Source organism: Sphaeramia orbicularis, unplaced genomic scaffold, assembly GCF_902148855.1.
Source record: "Sphaeramia orbicularis unplaced genomic scaffold, fSphaOr1.1, whole genome shotgun sequence".
NCBI lineage: Eukaryota > Metazoa > Chordata > Actinopteri > Kurtiformes > Apogonidae > Sphaeramia > Sphaeramia orbicularis.
The window spans coordinates 195487-212959 of record NW_021941603.1 but is presented as its reverse complement, the minus strand read 5'-3'; the positions used below and the strand labels follow the sequence as shown (position 1 = coordinate 212959).

At 50.6% G+C, this 17473-nt stretch overlaps 1 protein-coding gene and 1 long non-coding RNA gene across 2 annotated transcripts in view; both read right to left on the bottom strand.

The window, feature by feature from the left end:
- vps13d (vacuolar protein sorting 13 homolog D) overlaps window positions 1-17473 on the bottom strand; it is a 116079-nt gene that overhangs the window by 44230 nt on the left and 54376 nt on the right. The window contains exon 41 of the mRNA XM_030130189.1: window positions 7141-7243. Within this exon, the coding sequence (XP_029986049.1) occupies window positions 7141-7243 (103 nt within the window). The remainder of the gene's footprint in view (window positions 1-7140; window positions 7244-17473) is intronic.
- On the bottom strand, window positions 1387-3894 carry LOC115416422 (uncharacterized). The gene is made up of 3 exons (XR_003934973.1): window positions 3880-3894; window positions 1640-1775; window positions 1387-1476 (listed from the first exon to the last, which is right to left on the bottom strand). It is a non-coding gene; the product is annotated as an uncharacterized LOC115416422 (long non-coding RNA).

Genomic DNA, 17473 nt, shown 5'->3' with positions numbered 1-17473 from the left:
CTAAATCTAACCCTCTAAGCCTAACCCTAACCCACTAACCCTAACTCTAACCTTAACCCTTTAACCTAATCCTAACCCTCTAATCCTAACCCCTCTAACCCAACCCTAACCCTCTAACCCCTCTAACCCTAACTCCTCTAACCCTAATCCTAACTCTCTAACCCCTCTAACCCTCTAACCTAACTCTCTAACCCTAACCCTGACCCCTCTCACTCTAACCCTCACCCCTCTAACCCTAACCCCTCTAACCCTAACCCCTCTAACCCTAACCCTTCTAACCCTAACCCCTCTAACCCTAACCCTTCTAACCCTAACTCTAACCCTAACCCCTCTAACCCAACCCTAATCCTCTAATCCTAACCCTCTAACCGTCTAACCCAACCTTAACCCTCTAACCCTAACCTTCTAACCCTACCCCTAACCCTAACCCTGACCCCTCTAACCCTAACCTTCTAACCCTCTAACCCCTCTAACCCTAACCCTGACCCCTCTAACCCTAACCCTCTAACCCTAGCCTTAACCCTCTAACCTTAACCCTAACCCTCTAACCCTAGCCCTAACCCCTCTAACCTTAACCCTAACCCTCTAACCCTAACCCCTCTAACCCTAACCCTCTAACCCTAACCCTCTAACCCTAACTCTCTAACCCTAACCCTCTAATCCTAACCCTCAAACCCTACTCTCTAACCCTAACCCTCTAACCCTAATCCTCTAACCCTAATCCTCTAACCCTAACCCTAACTCTCTAACCCTAACCCTCAGTGTGTTCTATATGCACATACATGTGGACAGCTGATCATGTGCACAGATTCCACACTAATTCAAAGAGTTGTGTATATCTATATGAGTCCTGATAGGACATTGGTTGATCCTCCAGCTAACTGCATCACTGACATGTTTGGGAACATTCATTATGGCTAAACATGGGACATTCATGAAAACTTTTATTTGACATGTTTGGATGGAGTGGTTACTGCCCTGTCCATCAAACTGATGGACAATAAAAATATGTAGACAGCCTCTGGGCTAACCCCTCCCACCTTGCTGACATCATCATGGCTAAGCCCTCTCACCCCACTGACATCATCATGGCTAACTCCTCCCACCCTGTTCACTGGATAATAAAACAGTGAGCCCTTCAGTTGAGTGTGAGTGGGTGGGGCTTACTGTCTGGAGCTGAGGGGCTGTCCAGTCGGACCTCCAATGGGAACATCCAGTGGTTCTTGACCATCAGAGCTGAGCGAACAGTGATGACCTTCCTGGCACTGCCCTCCATGGTGATGGAGAAGACCACTCTGACCGGGGGCAGGGCCGAGAATGGGGGGGGTGGGGGGGGTGGGGGGGGTTAGGGATCAAAGCTGCTCTGGTCTCTGGTGCATCAGGGTTCCTTCCACTGTATATGTGTGTGTGTGTGTGTGTGTCTCTTACATAGACATGTGGATGGATGATGTTGGTTCTGCTGATTGGACTGCCCACCTGTTGAACAGAAGAACAAAACACCTGGTCATGAACAATGTTCCATCCGAGGGTCTGAAGGAACATGAAGAATGCTGATGACCTGGACCAGGTTTGGACCCAGGTTTAGACCAGGTTCGGTCCTGGTCTAGATCTGGTCCCTGTTTGGTGGGTCAGTACTCACAGTGTTAGCAGAGCTGGTTCTGTCTGGAGCTGCGTATCTGAAGAACACGCCCACTTTGTCCACAGACACCGGTTTGACCTGTTCCCACCCACAGACACGAACCAACAGCTGGTGGAGCTTCAACTCATGGGTGTGTCTGCAGAGAGACAGGGGGTGGAGTTAGAGAGAGAGAGCGATAGGAGAGGGGGCGGAGTTAGAGAGACAGGGACAGGAGAGGGGGCAGAGTTAAAGAGAGAGGGACAGGAGGGGGGCAGAGTTAGAGGAGACAGAGAGACAGGAGAGGGGCGGAGTTAAAGAGAGAGGAACAGGAGGGGGGGCAGAGTTAGAGAGACAGGGACAGGAGAGGGGGCAGAGTTAAAGAGAGAGGAACAGGAGGGGGGGCAGAGTTAGAGAGACAGGGACAGGAGAGGGGGCAGAGTTAAAGAGAGAGGAACAGGAGGGGGGGCAGAGTTAGAGAGACAGGGACAGGAGAGGGGGCAGAGTTAAAGAGAGAGGGACAGGAGGGGGGACGGAGTTAGAGAGACAGAGAGACAGGAGAGGGGCGGAGTAAGAGAGAGGAACAGGAGGGGGGGCGGAGTTAGAGAGACAGGGACAGGAGAGGGGGCAGAGTTAAAGAGAGAGGAACAGGAGGGGGGGCAGAGTTAGAGAGACAGAGAGACAGGAGAGGGGGCGGAGTTAAAGAGAGAGGAACAGGAGGGGGGGCAGAGTTAGAGAGACAGGGACAGGAGGGGGGGCAGAGTTAAGAGAGAGGGACAGGAGGGGGGCGGAGGTTAGAGAGAGAGAGAGACAGGAGAGGGGGCGGAGTTAGAGAGAGAGGAACAGGGGGGGGGTGGGGTAGAGAGAGAGAGAGACAGGAGAGGGGGCGGAGTTAGAGAGAGAGGGACAGGAGAGGGGGCAGAGTTAAAGAGAGAGGGGACAGGGGGGCGGAGTTAGAGAGAGAGACAGGAGAGGGGGCGGAGTTAGAGAGAGAGAGACAGGAGAGGGGGCAGAGTTAGAGAGAGAGAGACAGGAGAGGGGGCAGAGTTAGAGGGAGACAGACAGGAGAGGGGGCAGAGAGAGAGAGAGGAGAGGGGGAGAGTTAGAGAGAGAGAGACAGGAGAGGAGGCAGAGTTAAAGAGAGAGGGACAGGAGGGGGGGCGGAGTTAGAGAGAGAGAGACAAGAGAGGGGGCGGAGTTAGAGAGAGAGAGAGGAAAGGGGGCTGAGTTAGAGGGAGACAGACAGGAGAGGGGGCAGAGAGAGAGAGAGGAGAGGGGGAGAGTTAGAGAGAGAGAGACAGGAGAGGGGGCAGAGTAAGAGAGAGAGAGACAGGAGAGGGGGTGGAGTTAGACAGAGAGAGAGGAGAGGGGGCATAGTTAGAGGGAGACAGACAGGAGAGGGGGCAGAGTTAGAGAGAGAGGGACAGGAGGGGGGCGGAGTGAGAGAGAGAGAGACAGGAGAGGGGGTGTAGTTAAACAGAGAGAGACAGGAGAGGGGGCAGAGTTAGAGAGAGACAGTGAGGAGAGGGGCCATAGTTAGAGACAGACAGGAGAAGGGGTGGAGTTAAAGACAAACAGGAGGAAACACAAGAAGAGAGGTGGTGGAGTTAAAGACAGAAAGGAGGAAAGACAAGAAGAGAGGGGGCGGAGTTAAAGACAGAAAGGAGGAAAGGCAAGAGGAGAGGGGGCGGAGTTAAAGACAGACAGTAAAGGGGGCGGAGTTAGAGACAGACAGACAGGAGAGGAGCGGAGTTAAAGAAAGACAGGAGGAAAGACAAAAAGAGAGGGGGAGGAGTTAAAGACAGACGGGGGAGGGGTTAAAGAAACACATGAGGAGAGGTTAAAGACAGACATGAGGAGGGGCGGAGTTAAAGAGAGACAAGAGGAGGGGTTAAAGAAAGACAGACAAAGGAAAGACAAGAAGACAAACGGGGGCGGAGTTAAAGAAAGACAGACAGGAGGAGGGGTTAAAGAAAGACAGATAAGAGGAAGGACAAGAAGACAAAAGGGAGTGGAGTTAAAGAAAGACAAGAGGAAAGTTAAGATGACAAAAGGGGGCGGAGTTAAAGACAGACAGGAGGAGAGGTTAAAGACAGACAGGAGGAAAAACAAGAAGACAGAAAAAGGAAAACACACACATTCACCCATTTTTCCTCCATCACTGACTGTTCATAGAGGAAGTGCAAAAGTGGGCGGAGCTACTAATAGTTTGTCATTGGTCTGATGTTCTGTGAGTTTACAGAATATGTGTCGGACCTTTGGACCTGTGTCTCAGTTTCAGAACCTGTGTTTGACCTGTGTCTCAATTTCAAACCTGTGTTCAGCTTCTCTCGGGCTTCGAACTCGAAGGGCACCTCCTCCCCAGGCTGCACCTCCCTCCACTGGCTCACATTATGGAGGTCATCAGCTCCTGAACTGTGGACGTCTGAGATGGAGTCTGCACTGGAGCTGTGGGACCAGCGCCACCCTGGGGACACACACAAGGACACATGTGGACACACAAGGACACACATATGGACACACAAGGACACACAGATGGACACATATGGACACTTTGCTGGGGGGGAAGGAGCTGGGGCTTGTGAGGGAGGTTGAGAGTTACCGTCGATATAGTCGGGCTCACCTCCACACACAGCTGGGGGCTGTGGAACCCAACCCCTCCAGAGGGGCTGGACTCTCCACTTTTCTGGTGTTGCTTGCGGTCAGAGGCAGCGGGCTGGTGTGGGGCGTGGTCAAAGCCCCTCAGCTCAAGCGTCATGTGTTGGAGTTCACCCCAGTGAACGAAAGGGTGGTGTCCCTGTACCTTTGGGTCAGGGACAGGTGCCTCACTGTTGTCTCAGCCTGCAGGCCTTACAGCAGTGCAGAGTACCCGGCCTTCTTGGAGTCCCTGGGAGGGGTGCTGGATGGTGCGCCGACTGGGGACTCCAGTGTTCTCTTGGGTGACTTCACCACTTGTGTGAGCAACGACAGTGAGACCTGGAGGGGGGTGATGGGGAGGAATGGCCTCCCCAATCTGAACCTGAGTGGTGTTCTATTATTGGACTTCTGTGCCAGTCACAGTCTGTCCATAACGAACACCATGTTTGAACACAGGGATGTCCAGAAGTGCACATGGTACCAGGTCCACCTAGGCCAGAGGTCGATGATAGACTTTGTGTTGTGTCATCAGACCTCCGGCCGCATGTTTTGGACACTCAGGTGAAGAGAGGGGCAGAGCTGTCAACCGATCACCACCTGGTGGTGAGTTGGATCCGCTGGCGAAGGAGGAAGCTGGACAGACTGGGCATGCCCAAACGTGTCATGAGGGTCTGCTGGGAATATCTGGCAGAGTCCGATGTCAGCGTGGTCTTCAAACTCCCACCTCTGGAGGAGCTTCTCCCAGATCCCGGGGGAGGCTGGGGACATTGAGTCCAAGTGGACCATGTTCTCCACCTCCATTGTCAAAGCGGCTGCTCTGAGCTGTGGTCCAGGGTTTCCAATGCCTGTCATGGCGGCAATCCCTGAACCCGGTGGTGGACCCTGGAAGTAAGGGATGCCGTCAAGCTGAAGAAGGAGTCTGATGGAGCCTTGTTGGCTCGTGGGACTCCCGAGGCAGCTGATGGGTGGCAGGCCAGGTGTGCCGCAGCCCGAGCGGTTGTCGAGGCAAAAGCTTGGGTCTGGGTGGAGTTTGGGGAGGCCATGGAGGAGGACTGTCAGTCGGCCTGAAGGAAATTCTGGCAAACCGTCCGGTGCCTCAGGAGGGAAAGCAGTGCACCACCAACACTGTTTACAGTGGAAGTGGGAGCTGCTGACCTCCACTAGGGATGTTGTCGGATGGTGGACGGAATACTTGGAGGAACTCCTCAATCCCACTGTCACGTCTTCCATGGAGGAAGCAGAAGCTGAGGTCTCAGAGGTGGACTCGTCCATCACTCAAGCTGAAGTCACCCAGGTGGTTGGACAGCTCCTCGGTGGCAGAGCACCAGGGGTGGATGAGATTCACCCTGAGTCCCTTAAGTCTCTGGATGTGCAGGGGACTGTCTTGACTGACACATCTCTGTAACATGGCGTGGCAGTCGGGGACAATTCCCCTGGATTGGCAGACCGGGGTGGTGGTCTCCCTTTATAAGAAGGGGGACCAGAGGGTGTGCTCCAATCACGGGGGGATCCCACTCCTCAGCCTCCCGGGGAAAGTCTATTCCAGGTACTGGAGAGGAGGATCCAATTGATAGTCGAACCTCAGATCCGGGAGGAACAATGCGGTTTTCATCCCAGTCGTGAAACACTGGACCAGGTCTATACTCTTCATCGGGTGCTCGAGGGTTCATGGGAGTTCGCCCAACCAGTCCACATGTGTTTTGTGGATCTGGAGAAGGCATTCGACCGTGTCCCTTGTGGTATCCTGTGAGTGGTGCTTCGGGAGTATGGGGTCCGGGGCCCTTTGCTAAGGGCAGTCCGATCCTTGTATGACCAAAGCAGCAGCCTGGTTCGCATTGCTGACAGTAAGTTAGACCTGTTCCAGGTGCATGTGGGACTCTGGCAGGACTGCCCTTTGTCACCGGTTCTGTTCATAATTTTTATGGACAGAATTTCTAGGCGCAGCCACGGGCCGGAGGGGGTCCGGTTTGGGGACCACAGGATTTCGTCTTTGCTTTTTGCAGATGACGTTGTCCTGTTGGCCTCATGGAACCTGGACCCTCAGCATGCCCTGGGGCAGTTTGGACCCCTGTGTGAAGCCAGTGGGATGAGGATCAGCACCTCCAAATCCGAGGCCATGGTTCTGGACCGGAAAAAGGTGGTCTGCCCTCTCTGGGTTGGTGGAGAGTCTTTACCCCCAGTGGAGGAGTTCATGTATCTTGGAGTCTTGTTCACAGTGAGGGAAGGATGGAGCGTCAGATTGACAGGTGGGTGGGTGAAGCGTCTGCAGTGATGCGGTCGTTGTATGGGTCTGTTGTGGTTCAGAAGGAGCTAAGCTGAAAGGCAAAGCTCTGGATTTACCGTCAGTCTACGTTCAGACCCTCACCTGTGGTCATGAGCTTTGGGTCAGGACCCAAAGGACCAGATCCAGGATACAAGCGGTCCAAATGAGTTTCCTCCGTGGGGTGGGTGGGTCCGCCCTTAGGGATAGGGGGAGGAGCTCAGAGTAGAGCCGCTGCTCCTCCACATCCAGAGGAACCAGCTGAGGTGAATCAGACATCTGGTTCAGATCCTCCTGGACTCCTCCCTGGGGAGGTGTTCTGGGCATGTCCCACCAGGAGGAGACCTGAGGGAAAACCTAGGACACGGTGGAAAGACCAAGTCTGTGGGCTTGACTGGGAACACCTCAGGGTCCCCCTGAAGAGCTGGAGGAGGAGTCTGAGGAGAGGGAGGTGTCTTAGGAGAGGGAGGAGTCTGGGCATCCCTACTTTGACTGTTACTCCTGTGACCCGGCCCCAGATAAGAAGAGAATGGATGGATGGACACATATGGACATACAAGGCTGTGGGTGTGACTGCCTTGAAGGCCCTACACAAAACAGGTTAGTTATTCACCTCCCTCCCTCCTACCTTGTTGGACTGGTGGTCAGAGTGGCGAACCACATGGTACATCCTGTGTGGTTCCGTAAAGCGTACGGTACAAACGGCTGTCGTCTTTTGGACAATTTCACACCTAAAAGGAAACAACAATAATAGAACATCAGCCCTCCCATCACAGAAGAAAACTATGCCACGACCCCCCCGCCCCCCCCCGTAGAACATTCTGGACTTCATCCTGAGTACTGAACCAAAAACACTGAGCAGCAAAAATGAGCAAACAGAAGATCCGCAGGACACAGGAAGTCCAATGAATGTCCGAAGACAGAGTGTATCCAAATATGGATGTGCACAAAGACAAGCACACACACACACACACACACACACAAAAACACACACACACACAGTGCGTCCAGCTTCAGTCAGCTGATTCTCCAGAATCAATATTAAACAGTATTTGACCTGTGGATGGACTGAGCTCAGACTGAAGACAGTCTGTGTCCAACAGGACGAATGTGAAACAGTCTGTGTCCAACACGACGAATGTGAGACAGTCTGTGTCCAACAGAGGATGAATGTGAGACAGTTTGTGTCCAAAAGGAGGAATGTGAGACAGTCTGTGTCCAAAAGGAGGAATGCGAGACAGTCTGTGTCCAACAGGAGGAATGTGAGACAGTCTGTGTCCAAAAGGAGGAATGTGAGACAGTCTGTGTCCAACAGGAGGAATGTGAGACAGTCTGTGTCCAAAAGGAGGAATGTGAGACAGTCTGTGTCCAACAGGAGGAATGTGAGACAGTCTGTGTCCAACAGGACGAATGTGGGACAGTCTGTGTCCAACAGAGGACAAATGTGAGACAGTCTGTTTCCAACAGGAAAAATGTGGGACAGTCTGTGTCCAACAGAGGACAAATGTGGGACAGTCTGTGTCCAACAGGACGAATGTGAGACAGTCTGTGTCCGACAGAGGATGAATGTGAAACAGCCTGTGTCCAACAGGACGAATGTGGGACAGTCTGTGTCCAACAGAGGACAAATGTGAGACAGTATGTGTCCAACAGAGGAGAAATGTGAGCCAGTCTGTGTCCAACAGGACAAATGTGGGACAGTCTGTGTGTCCAACAGAGAACGAATGTGAGACAGTCTGTGTCCAACAGGAGGAATGTGAGACAGTCTGTGTCCAACAGGACAAATGTGAGACAGTCTGTATCCAACGGGACGAATGTGGGACAGTATGTGTCCAACAGGAGGAATGTGAGACAGTCTGTGTCCAAAAGGACAAATATGAGACAGTATGTGTCCAACAGGAGGAATGTGAGAAAGTCTGTGTCCAAAAGGAAAAATGTGGGACAGTCTGTGTCCAACAGAGGACAAATGTGGGACAGTCTGTGTCCAAAAGAGGACGAATGTGAGACAGTCTGTGTCCGAAAGAGGAGGAATGTGAGACAGTCTGTGTCGAACAGGACAAATGTGGGACAGTCTGTGTCCAACAGGGGACAAATGTGAGACAGTCTGTGTCCAAAAGGACAAATGTGGGACAGTCTGTGTCCAACAGAGGATGAATGTGAGACAGTCTGTGTCCGACAGAGGATGAATGTGGGACAGTCTGTGTCCAACAGGACGAATGTGAGACAGTCTGTGTCCGACAGAGGACGAATGTGAGACAGTCTGTGTCCGACAGAGGATGAATGTGGGACAGTCTGTGTCCAACAGAGGACGAATGTGAGACAGTCTGTGTCAAACAGAGGACAAATGTGAGACAGTCTGTGTCCAACAGGACAAATATGAGACACTATGTGTCCAACAGGAGGAATGTGAGACAGTCTGTGTCCAAAAGGACAAATGTGGGACAGTCTGTGTCCAAAAGAGGACGAATGTGAGACAGTCTGTGTCCGAAAGAGGAGGAATGTGAGACAGTCTGTGTCGAAAAGGACAAATGTGGGACAGTCTGTGTCCAACAGGGGACAAATGTGAGACAGTCTGTGTCCAAAAGGACAAATGTGGGACAGTCTGTGTCCAACAGAGGATGAATGTGAGACAGTCTGTGTCCGACAGAGGATGAATGTGGGACAGTCTGTGTCCAACAGGATGAATGTGAGACAGTCTGTGTCCGACAGAGGACGAATGTGAGACAGTCTGTGTCCGACAGAGGATGAATGTGGGACAGTCTGTGTCCAACAGAGGACGAATGTGAGACAGTCTGTGTCCAACAGAGGACGAATGTGAGACTGTCTGTGTCCAATAAAGGACAAATGTGAGACAGTCTGTTTCCAACAGGACAAATGTGAGACTGTCTGTGTCCAACAGGACAAATGTGAGACAGTCTGTGTCCGACAGAGGAGGAATGTGAGACAGTCTGTGTCAAACAGGACAAATGTGGGATCGTCTGTGTCCAACAGAGGACAAATGTGGGACAGTCTGTGTCCAACAGGACAAATGTGAGACAGTCTGTGTCCGACAGAGGATGAATGTGAGACAGTCTGTGTCCGACAGAGGATGAATGTGGGACAGTCTGTGTCCAACAGGATGAATGTGAGACAGTCTGTGTCCGACAGAGGATGAATGTGAGACAGTCTGTGTCCGACAGAGGATGAATGTGGGACAGTCTGTGTCCAACAGGATGAATGTGAGACAGTCTGTGTCCGACAGAGGATGAATGTGAGACAGTCTGTGTCCGACAGAGGATGAATGTGAGACAGTCTGTGTCCGACAGAGGATGAATGTGGGACAGTCTGTGTCCAACAGAGGATGAATGTGAGACAGTCTGTGTCCAACAGGACGAATGTGAGACAGTCTGTGTCCAACAGGATGAATGTGAGACAGTCTGTGTCCAACAGCACGAATGTGGGACAGTCTGTGTCCAATAAAGGACAAATGTGAGACAGTCTGTTTCCAACAGGACAAATGTGAAACAGTCTGTGTCCAAAAGAGGACAAATGTGAGACCGTCTGTGTCCAACAGAGGATGAATGTGAGACAGTCTGTGTCCAACAGAGGACGAATGTGAGACAGTCTGTGTCCAACAGGACAAATGTGAGACAGTCTGTGTCCAACAGGAGGAATGTGAGACAGTCTGTGTCCAAAAGGACAAATGTGGGACAGTCTGTGTCCAACAGAGGACAAATGTGGGACAGTCTGTGTCCGACAGAGGATGAATTTGAGACAGTCTGTGTCCGACAGAGGATGAATGTGGGACAGTCTGTGTCCAACAGGATGAATGTGAGACAGTCTGTGTCCGACAGAGGATGAATGTGAGACAGTCTGTGTCCGACAGAGGATGAATGTGGGACAGTCTGTGTCCAACAGGATGAATGTGAGAAAGTCTGTGTCCAAAAGAGGACAAATGTGAGACAGTCTGTGTCCAACAGAGGACGAATGTGGGACAGTCTGTGTCCCACAGGACAAATGTGAGACAGTCTGGGTGTCTAACAGAGGACGAATGTGAGACAGTCTGTGTCCAAAGGGACGAATGTGAGACAGTCTGTGTCCGACAGAGGAGGAATGTGAGACAGTCTGTGTCAAACAGGAAAAATGTGGGACAGTCTGTGTGTCTAACAGAGGACGAATGTGAGACTGTCTGTGTCCAACAGGACAAATGTGAGACAGTCTGTGTCCGACAGAGGATGAATGTGAGACAGTCTGTGTCCGACACAGGATGAATGTGGGACAGTCTGTGTCCAAAAGGATGAATGTGAGACAGTCTGTGTCCGACAGAGGATGAATGTGAGACAGTCTGTGTCCGACAGAGGATGAATGTGGGACAGTCTGTGTCCAACAGGATGAATGTGAGACAGTCTGTGTCCGACAGAGGATGAATGTGGGACAGTCTGTGTCCAACAGAGGACGAATGTGAGACAGTCTGTGTCCGACAGAGGATGAATGTGGGACAGTCTGTGTCCAACAGAGGACGAATGTGAGACAGTCTGTGTCCAACAGGACGAATGTGAGACAGTCTGTGTCCAACAGGATGAATGTGAGACAGTCTGTGTCCAAGAGGACGAATGTGGGACAGTCTGTGTCCAACAGGAAAAATGTGAAACAGTCTGTGTCCAAAGGAGGACAAATGTGAGACAGTCTGTGTCCAACAGAGGACGAATGTGGGACAGTCTGTGTCCCACAGGACAAATGTGAGACAGTCTGTGTGTCTAACAGAGGACGAATGTGAGACAGTCTGTGTCCAAAGGGACGAATGTGAGACAGTCTGTGTCCGAAAGAGGAGGAATGTGAGACAGTCTGTGTCAAACAGGACAAATGTGGGACAGTCTGTGTGTCTAACAGAGGACAAATGTGAGACTGTCTGTGTCCAACAGGATAAATGTGAGACAGTCTGTGTGTCTAACAGAGGACGAATGTGAGACAGTCTGTGTCCAACAGAGGACAAATGTGAGACAGTCTGTGTCCGACAGAGGAGGAATGTGAGACAGTCTGTGTCCGACACAGGATGAATGTGGGACAGTCTGTGTCCAACAGGACGAATGTGAGACAGTCTGTGTCCAACAGGATGAATGTGAGACAGTCTGTGTCCGACAGAGGATGAATGTGAGACAGTCTGTGTCCAACAGGACGAATGTGAGACAGTCTGTGTCCAACAGGACGAATGTGAGACAGTCTGTGTCCAACAGGATGAATGTGAGACAGTCTGTGTCCAAAAGGACAAATGTGGGACAGTCTGTGTCCAACAGAGGACAAATGTGGGACAGTCTATGTCCAACAGAGGACGAATGTGAGACAGTCTGTGTCCGAAAGAGGAGGAATGTGAGACAGTCTGTGTCGAACAGGACAAATGTGGGACAGTCTGTGTCCAACAGAGGATGAATGTGAAATAGTCTGTGTCCAACAGAGGACAAATGTGGGACAGTCTGTGTCCAACAGGATGAATGTGAGACAGTCTGTGTCCGACAGAGGATGAATGTGAGACAGTCTGTGTCCAACAGAGGATGAATGTGGGACAGTCTGTGTCCAACAGAGGATGAATGTGAGACAGTCTGTGTCCAACAGGATGAATGTGAGACAGTCTGTGTCCAAGAGGACGAATGTGGGACAGTCTGTGTCCAACAGGAAAAATGTGAAACAGTCTGTGTCCAAAAGAGGACAAATGTGAGACAGTCTGTGTCCAACAGAGGACGAATGTGGGAAAGTCTGTGTCCCACAGGACAAATGTGAGACAGTCTGTGTGTCTAACAGAGGACGAATGTGAGACAGTCTGTGTCCAAAGGGACGAATGTGAGACAGTCTGTGTCCGACAGAGGAGGAATGTGAGACAGTCTGTGTCAAACAGGACAAATGTGGGACAGTCTGTGTGTCTAACAGAGGACGAATGTGAGACTGTCTGTGTCCAACAGGACAAATGTGAGACAGTCTGTGTGTCTAACAGAGGACGAATGTGAGACAGTCTGTGTCCAACAGAGGACAAATGTGAGACAGTCTGTGTCCGACAGAGGATGAATGTGAGACAGTCTGTGTCCAACAGGATGAATGTGAGACAGTCTGTGTCCAACAGGATGAATGTGAGACAGTCTGTGTCCAACAGGACGAATGTGGGACAGTCTGTTTCCAACAGGACAAATGTGAAACAGTCTGTGTCCAACAGAGGACGAATGTGAGACAGTCTGTGTCCAACAGGACAAATGTGAAACAGTCTGTGTCCAAAAGAGGACAAATTTGAGACAGTCTGTGTCCAACAGAGGATGAATGTGAGACAGTCTGTGTCCAACAGAGGACGAATGTGAGACTGTCTGTGTCCAATAAAGGACAAATGTGAGACAGTCTGTTTCCAACAGGACAAATGTGAGACTGTCTGTGTCCAACAGGACGAATGTGAGACAGTCTGTGTCCGACAGAGGAGGAATGTGAGACAGTCTGTGTCAAACAGGACAAATGTGGGACAGTCTGTGTGTCTAACAGAGGACGAATGTGAGACTGTCTGTGTCCAACAGGACAAATGTGAGACAGTCTGTGTGTCTAACAGAGGACGAATGTGAGACAGTCTGTGTCCAACAGAGGACAAATGTGAGACAGTCTGTGTCCGACAGAGGATGAATGTGAGACAGTCTGTGTCCAACAGGACGAATGTGAGACAGTCTGTGTCCAACAGGATGAATGTGAGACAGTCTGTGTCCAACAGGACGAATGTGGGACAGTCTGTTTCCAACAGGACAAATGTGAAACAGTCTGTGTCCAACAGAGGACGAATGTGAGACAGTCTGTGTCCAACAGGACAAATGTGAAACAGTCTGTGTCCAAAAGAGGACAAATTTGAGACAGTCTGTGTCCAACAGAGGATGAATGTGAGACAGTCTGTGTCCAACAGAGGACGAATGTGAGACTGTCTGTGTCCAATAAAGGACAAATGTGAGACAGTCTGTTTCCAACAGGACAAATGTGAGACTGTCTGTGTCCAACAGGACGAATGTGAGACAGTCTGTGTCCGACAGAGGAGGAATGTGAGACAGTCTGTGTCAAACAGGACAAATGTGGGACAGTCTGTGTCCAACAGAGGACAAATGTGGGACAGTCTGTGTCCAACAGGACAAATGTGAGACAGTCTGTGTCCGACAGAGGATGAATGTGAGACAGTCTGTGTCCGACAGAGGATGAATGTGGGACAGTCTGTGTCCAACAGAGGACGAATGTGAGACAGTCTGTGTCCAACAGGACGAATGTGAGACAGTCTGTGTCCAACAGGATGAATGTGAGACAGTCTGTGTCCAACAGCACGAATGTGGTACAGTCTGTGTCCAATAAAGGACAAATGTGAGACAGTCTGTTTCCAACAGGACAAATGTGAAACAGTCTGTGTCCAAAAGAGGACAAATGTGAGACCGTCTGTGTCCAACAGAGGATGAATGTGAGACAGTCTGTGTCCAACAGAGGACGAATGTGAGACAGTCTGTGTCCAACAGGACAAATGTGAGACAGTCTGTGTCCAACAGGAGGAATGTGAGACAGTCTGTGTCCAAAAGGACAAATGTGGGACAGTCTGTGTCCAACAGAGGACAAATGTGGGACAGTCTGTGTCCGACAGAGGAGGAATGTGAGACAGTCTGTGTCGAACAGGACGAATGGGAGACAGTCTGTTTCCAACAGGAGGAATTTGAGACAGTCTGTGTCCAACAAAGGACAAATGTGAGACAGTCTGTGTCCAACAGGACGAATGTGAGACAGTCTGTTTCCAACAGGACGAATATGGGACAGTCTGTGTCCAACAAAGGACAAATGTGAGACAGTCTGTTTCCAACAGGACAAATGTGAGACAGTCTGTTTCCAACAGGACAAATGTGAGAAAGTCTGTGTCCAACAGAGGACAAATGTGAGACAGTATGTGTCCAACAGAGGACAAATGTGAGACAGTCTGTGTCCAACAGGACGAATGTGAGACAGTCTGTTTCCAACAGGACGAATATGGGACAGTCTGTGTCCAACAGAGGACAAATGTGGGACAGTCTGTGTCCAACAGGACGAATGTGAGACAGTCTGTGTCCAACAGGACGAATGTGAGACAGTCTGTGTCCAACAGGACGAATGTGAGACAGTCTGTGTCCGACAGAGGATGAATGTGGGACAGTCTGTGTCCAACAGGAGGAATGTGAGACAGTCTGTGTCCAACAGGACGAATGTGAGACAGTCTGTGTCTGACAGGACGAATGTGGGACAGTCTGTGTCCAACAGAGGACGAATGTGGGACAGTCTGTGTCCAACAGGACGAATGTGAGACAGTCTGTGTCCAACAGGACGAATGTGAGACAGTCTGTGTCCGACAGAGGATGAATGTGGGACAGTCTGTGTCCAACAGGACGAATGTGAGACAGTCTGTGTCCAACAGGACGAATGTGAGACAGTCTGTGTCTGACAGGACGAATGTGGGACAGTCTGTGTCCAACAGAGGACGAATGTGGGACAGTCTGTGTCCAACAGAGGATGAATGTGAGACAGTCTGTGTCCAACAGGACGAATGTGAGACAGTCTGTGTCCAACAGGACGAATGTGAGACAGTCTGTGTCCAACAGAGGATGAATGTGGGACAGTCTGTGTCCAACAGGACGAATGTGAGACAGTCTGTGTCCAACAGGACGAATGTGAGACAGTCTGTGTTTGACAGGACGAATGTGGGACAGTCTGTGTCCAACAGAGGACGAATGTGGGACAGTCTGTGTCCAACAAAGGATGAATGTGAGACAGTCTGTGTCCAACAGGATGAATGTGAGATAGTCTGTGTCCAACAGAGGACAAATGTGGGACAGTCTGTGTCCAACAGAGGATGAATGTGAGACAGTCTGTGTCCGACAGAGGATGAATGTGGGACAGTCTGTGTCCAACAGGACGAATGTGAGACAGTCTGTGTCCGACAGAGGATGAATGTGAGACAGTCTGTGTCCGACAGAGGATGAATGTGGGACAGTCTGTGTCCAACAGAGGATGAATGTGAGACAGTCTGTGTCCGACAGAGGATGAATGTGGGACAGTCTGTGTCCAACAGAGGACGAATGTGAGACAGTCTGTGTCCAACAGGACGAATGTGAGACAGTCTGTGTCCAACAGGATGAATGTGAGACAGTCTGTGTCCAAGAGGACGAATGTGGGACAGTCTGTGTCCAACAGGAAAAATGTGAAACAGTCTGTGTCCAAAAGAGGACAAATGTGAGACAGTCTGTGTCCAACAGAGGACGAATGTGGGACAGTCTGTGTCCCACAGGACAAATGTGAGACAGTCTGTGTGTCTAACAGAGGACGAATGTGAGACAGTCTGTGTCCAAAGGGACGAATGTGAGACAGTCTGTGTCCAACAGAGGAGGAATGTGAAACAGTCTGTGTCAAACAGGACAAATGTGGGACAGTCTGTGTGTCTAACAGAGGACGAATGTGAGACTGTCTGTGTCCAACAGGACAAATGTGAGACAGTCTGTGTGTCTAACAGAGGACGAATGTGAGACAGTCTGTGTCCAACAGAGGACGAATGTGAGACAGTCTGTGTCCGACAGAGGAGGAATGTGAGACAGTCTGTGTCGAACAGGACAAATGTGGGACAGTCTGTGTCCAACAGAGGACAAATGTGGGACAGTCTGTGTCCAACAGGACAAATGTGAGACAGTCTGTGTCCGACAGAGGATGAATGTGAGACAGTCTGTGTCCGACAGAGGATGAATGTGGGACAGTCTGTGTCCAACAGGATGAATGTGAGACAGTCTGTGTCCGACAAAGGATGAATGTGAGACAGTCTGTGTCCAACAGGACGAATGTGAGACAGTCTGTGTCCAACAGGACGAATGTGAGACAGTCTGTTTCCAACAGGACAAATGTGAAACAGTCTGTGTCCAAAAGAGGACAAATTTGAGACAGTCTGTGTCCAACAGAGGATGAATGTTAGACAGTCTGTGTCCAACAGAGGACGAATGTGAGACTGTCTGTGTCCAATAAAGGACAAATGTGAGACAGTCTGTTTCCAACAGGACAAATGTGAGACTGTCTGTGTCCAACAGGACAAATGTGAGACAGTCTGTGTGTCTAACAGAGGACGAATGTAAGACAGTCTGTGTCCAACAGGACGAATGTGAGACAGTCTGTGTCAAACAGGACAAATGTGGGACAGTCTGTGTCCAACAGAGGACAAATGTGGGACAGTCTGTGTCCGACAGAGGATGAATTTGAGACAGTCTGTGTCCGACAGAGGATGAATGTGAGACAGTCTGTGTCCGACAGAGGATGAATGTGGGACAGTCTGTGTCCAACAGGATGAATGTGAGACAGTCTGTGTCCGACAGAGGATGAATGTGAGACAGTCTGTGTCCGACAGAGGATGAATGTGGGACAGTCTGTGTCCAACAGGATGAATGTGAGACAGTCTGTGTCCGACAGAGGATGAATGTGAGACAGTCTGTGTCCGACAGAGGATGAATGTGGGACAGTCTGTGTCCAACAGAGGACGAATGTGAGACAGTCTGTGTCCAACAGGACGAATGTGAGACAGTCTGTGTCCAACAGGATGAATGTGAGACAGTCTGTGTCCAACAGCACGAATGTGGGACAGTCTGTGTCCAATAAAGGACAAATGTGAGACAGTCTGTTTCCAACAGGACAAATGTGAAACAGTCTGTGTCCAAAAGAGGATGAATGTGAGACAGTCTGTGTCCAACAGAGGACGAATGTGAGACAGTCTGTGTCCAACAGGACAAATGTGAGACAGTCTGTGTCCAACAGGACAAATGTGAGACAGTCTGTGTCCAACAGGACAAATATGAGACAGTCTGTGTCCAACAGGAGGAATGTGAGACAGTCTGTGTCCAAAAGGACAAATGTGGGACAGTCTGTGTCCAACAGAGGACAAATGTGGGACAGTCTGTGTCCGACAGAGGAGGAATGTGAGACAGTCTGTG